The sequence below is a fragment of the Pyxicephalus adspersus genome, unplaced genomic scaffold (assembly GCF_032062135.1).
Source record: "Pyxicephalus adspersus unplaced genomic scaffold, UCB_Pads_2.0 Sca3128, whole genome shotgun sequence".
Classification (NCBI taxonomy): Eukaryota; Metazoa; Chordata; class Amphibia; order Anura; family Pyxicephalidae; genus Pyxicephalus; species Pyxicephalus adspersus.
The window spans coordinates 1-3200 of NW_027320134.1; the positions used below are offsets into that span (position 1 = coordinate 1).

At 42.3% G+C, this 3200-nt stretch overlaps 1 protein-coding gene across 1 annotated transcript; it reads left to right on the forward strand.

Moving 5' to 3' along the window:
* Positions 1-6: 6 nt before the first annotated feature.
* On the forward strand, positions 7-2160 carry LOC140321383 (uncharacterized). Its single transcript, XM_072398163.1, has 2 exons — positions 7-70; positions 385-2160. The coding sequence occupies exons 1-2, from the start codon at positions 37-39 to the stop codon at positions 1413-1415; spliced, it is 1065 nt and encodes a 354-aa protein (XP_072254264.1). The 5' UTR covers positions 7-36; the 3' UTR covers positions 1416-2160.
* The last annotated feature ends 1040 nt before the right edge of the window (positions 2161-3200 follow it).

Here is a 3200-nt window from a genome sequence, read left to right on the forward strand (position 1 = left end):
TATTTAGAAGGACACAAGGACCTCTACAAGGACGTCATGATGGAGGACCACCAGACCCTCACATCACCGGGTAAGAGCGAATATTCCTTTGTGGAAGGTTTTGGGTTTAGATATCAGTGGAATTAGATGACAGACGATTGTCTCTCCCGATCCCACATATTACCCTTTATTGAAGCCAAATCTGTGGACATGAGACGTCTGAGATTCTTAGATAATAATTCTACATTCTAGAAGCAGAAATATTTCAGATGAATCTGTGAGTATGAAGTCATGGCAGCAGCTAATGTGCACCAGCTAACGTTTGCTTGCAGCCAGTGAGGTCCCCAGCCAGGAATGCAGACTTCCAAGTAATCATCTTCTGCCCTCGTCTTTTCTGTCTTCCAGATAAACGTCTGTACAGGACACCAGTTGGATTGTGTGATGAAATTACACAAATCCCACCACATATATGGTTGGCTGAGGAATCCAGGACCAGACACACAAGAAATCAGAAGATTGTGGAAGATGTATCTTTGTCTGTGACACAATCTACATCGATGGACTGCAGTAGTCATCCATCTAGCAGTCATGTCATGTATACCTCTTCCTGCATGATGAAATACAGCGGGGTTTGTGAAGAGGAGGACCTGTCTGACATTTACACTTCTGGATCACCAGAAAACGGACTTTGCATTAAGAAGGAACCCATCTCATGTGAAGAAGTAAATCTGATAGACAATGATTGCTCCATTTCTGCAGATCTTCCCCAGTACCCGGGCCATAGAAGGCACGGTGATGGTCACCTCCCAGACATGTATAACCAGGCAAGATATTCCTCCATGTATATCGGTGCTTTGGTCCCATGCGAGACTCCTGAAGATTACTTATCGACTTGTAAGGAGGAGCCTCTGTCCGGGGAGGAAGATCCCTTTACAGATGTTTATAGAGTGTTGGATTGCACACAAGGACAACAATACGATGAATGTGGAAAACAGTTTTATTTCAGCACCAAATCGGTAAAAACAGAACAACTCCAGATCAAACCGTTTTCTCCATCTCTCTTTCAGCGAACGACAAACAAGGACACATCTTATGTCTGTGCCTATTGTGGGAAATGCTTTTCTTACTACACACATCTTATGACCCATCAGAGGATTCATACCGGAGAGCGACCCTACGCTTGTTTTCATTGTGGGAAGCGCTTTGCACACAACTCCACCTTGGTTACACATCAGAGGATTCATACTGGAGAGCGTCCGTATGTTTGCTTCCATTGTGGCAAATGTTTCACCAAAAAATCCAACCTGACCACTCACAACCGAATTCACACAGGGGAACGCCCCTATTCCTGTACCAAATGCGGCAAACGTTTCGGCAGCAAAAGCCACTTCAACCGCCACGTCAAAATTCACAAGAGAGACTCGGGCTGCTTTTAGATTATTCCCACACTTCCATTGGTGTCACCTATTGTGATATGCTGTGCGAACTTATCCTGGTGACACACCATTGGTCCATTTCTGGGTAGTCAGGACAGTCACTGATGTATGAACCAACAGAAGGGTAATGGTGGTCAAACATATGGTAGGCTCCATATTTAGGAGTGTCTAGGATTATTGTAAGAACTTGCATTTCTCCAATCAGATCTGCCAGTATGTGGCCACAATGAAGAAAACCTGTAAAATGCCGAGGTGGTCGTCCTTGATGACACTGGCTGACCTGTTTTCATCTGACAATGTGCAGAAATATATAATATCACATAATACATCATCACACCTTGTCTCACCTCCGATTTACTTCAAAATTAAAGGCAAATAAATGCCACAATGCTTCTTGTTCTGGGTGGAGCAGGAAGGCTTTAGAATTGCGTCCTCATTGAGCGCTCATCAGACAGGAAGTGAGTGAGAATCTTCTCCCTGGGGACACAGACAGCAACCTCACAAGAGTTGAGTCCTACAAGCTCCATGTTTGGGCTGGAATTACATCTTATAGGGTCACAAACAACCCCTTTTTCGTCAGTGAAAGGAAGCCGATGTATTCCAGCAGCTTGATCTCTGTTGAAGGCTAAGTCTCAGTTATGACCATGAGTGTAATTCTTTGTGAGGCATTAGAAAAGAGAACGTGGATACAGCTATGTCATTGAGCATTTCCAGCAACAATAAATCATGCAGAGCTTGTAAAAGACGTTTTCTGTATTTTGCTAGGATAAAAGTGAAACTTTGTTTGTTCCTTCAAGTCAGATAACATCTGAAGTTTTTTGTTAATCTCTGCCCTGGTGAAAATCCTTCAGAGTATAAATGTACGAGTTAGGGTGGTCATAAAAACAAATACGTTGGGAACATTCTATTCCAATACATGAAGAAAAACCATCAAATCCATGTTATTCCTTTACAGAAAGTGAATATCAGGCTGTTCAGTTTAATAGCAGTGTCTGCATTCACCCATTCACTGTAAAAACTGAGGAATGTTTCCAGATATACCCTTTCAATCACTGAACTAACATTTAGTTGTCTAACCTCTGGGTCTGCTGCACATTTGTATTGTATGAAGTCCACCAACGTCTGTCACCTGTGCACAGGTATTCCAACCCCCGAGATGATTGGATGACACAATTCACCCCACAAGTTTTCTATTGGATGAAGGTCCGAGGGTTGGGCCAGCACTTTATAACATCAACCTTGCTGGTCTGGAACCAAGATGTTGCTCATTTACTGGAGTGTTTGGGGTCGTTGTCACCCATTTCAAGGGCATAAAGTAACAAAACCTCACCTCTTCAAGCATTTTGATTTTTTCAAATGATCCATGATGAGACAAAATGTTGCATTATTTATCTGTCAATGTGTTCGAACTGTAACCTCTTCAGCATCTTTTTTTTCACCATTGGGACTTTGTGGGGGCTTCAGATCCATTCAGAATTTCAAAGAAAAATGCACTCCAGCCAGCATGTACAATTACTGCTCTCTCTCCTTTACAGAAAGGCTGCAATTCACACAGAATAAATGATTCACTAACTACACACTGCTATTATTTTAAACAGCCTAATATTCACTTTCTGTAAAGTAAGAAGACAAATGTGATAATGTTTTGTAATAGAATGTATATGTGAAAGCTATTAGAAGGATTTTCAGCTTTATACACTATACTATATCATATACAGACGGGGCTCACACCCCACGCTACGGGATATACAATTGTACACAGACGGGGCTCACACCCCACGCTAC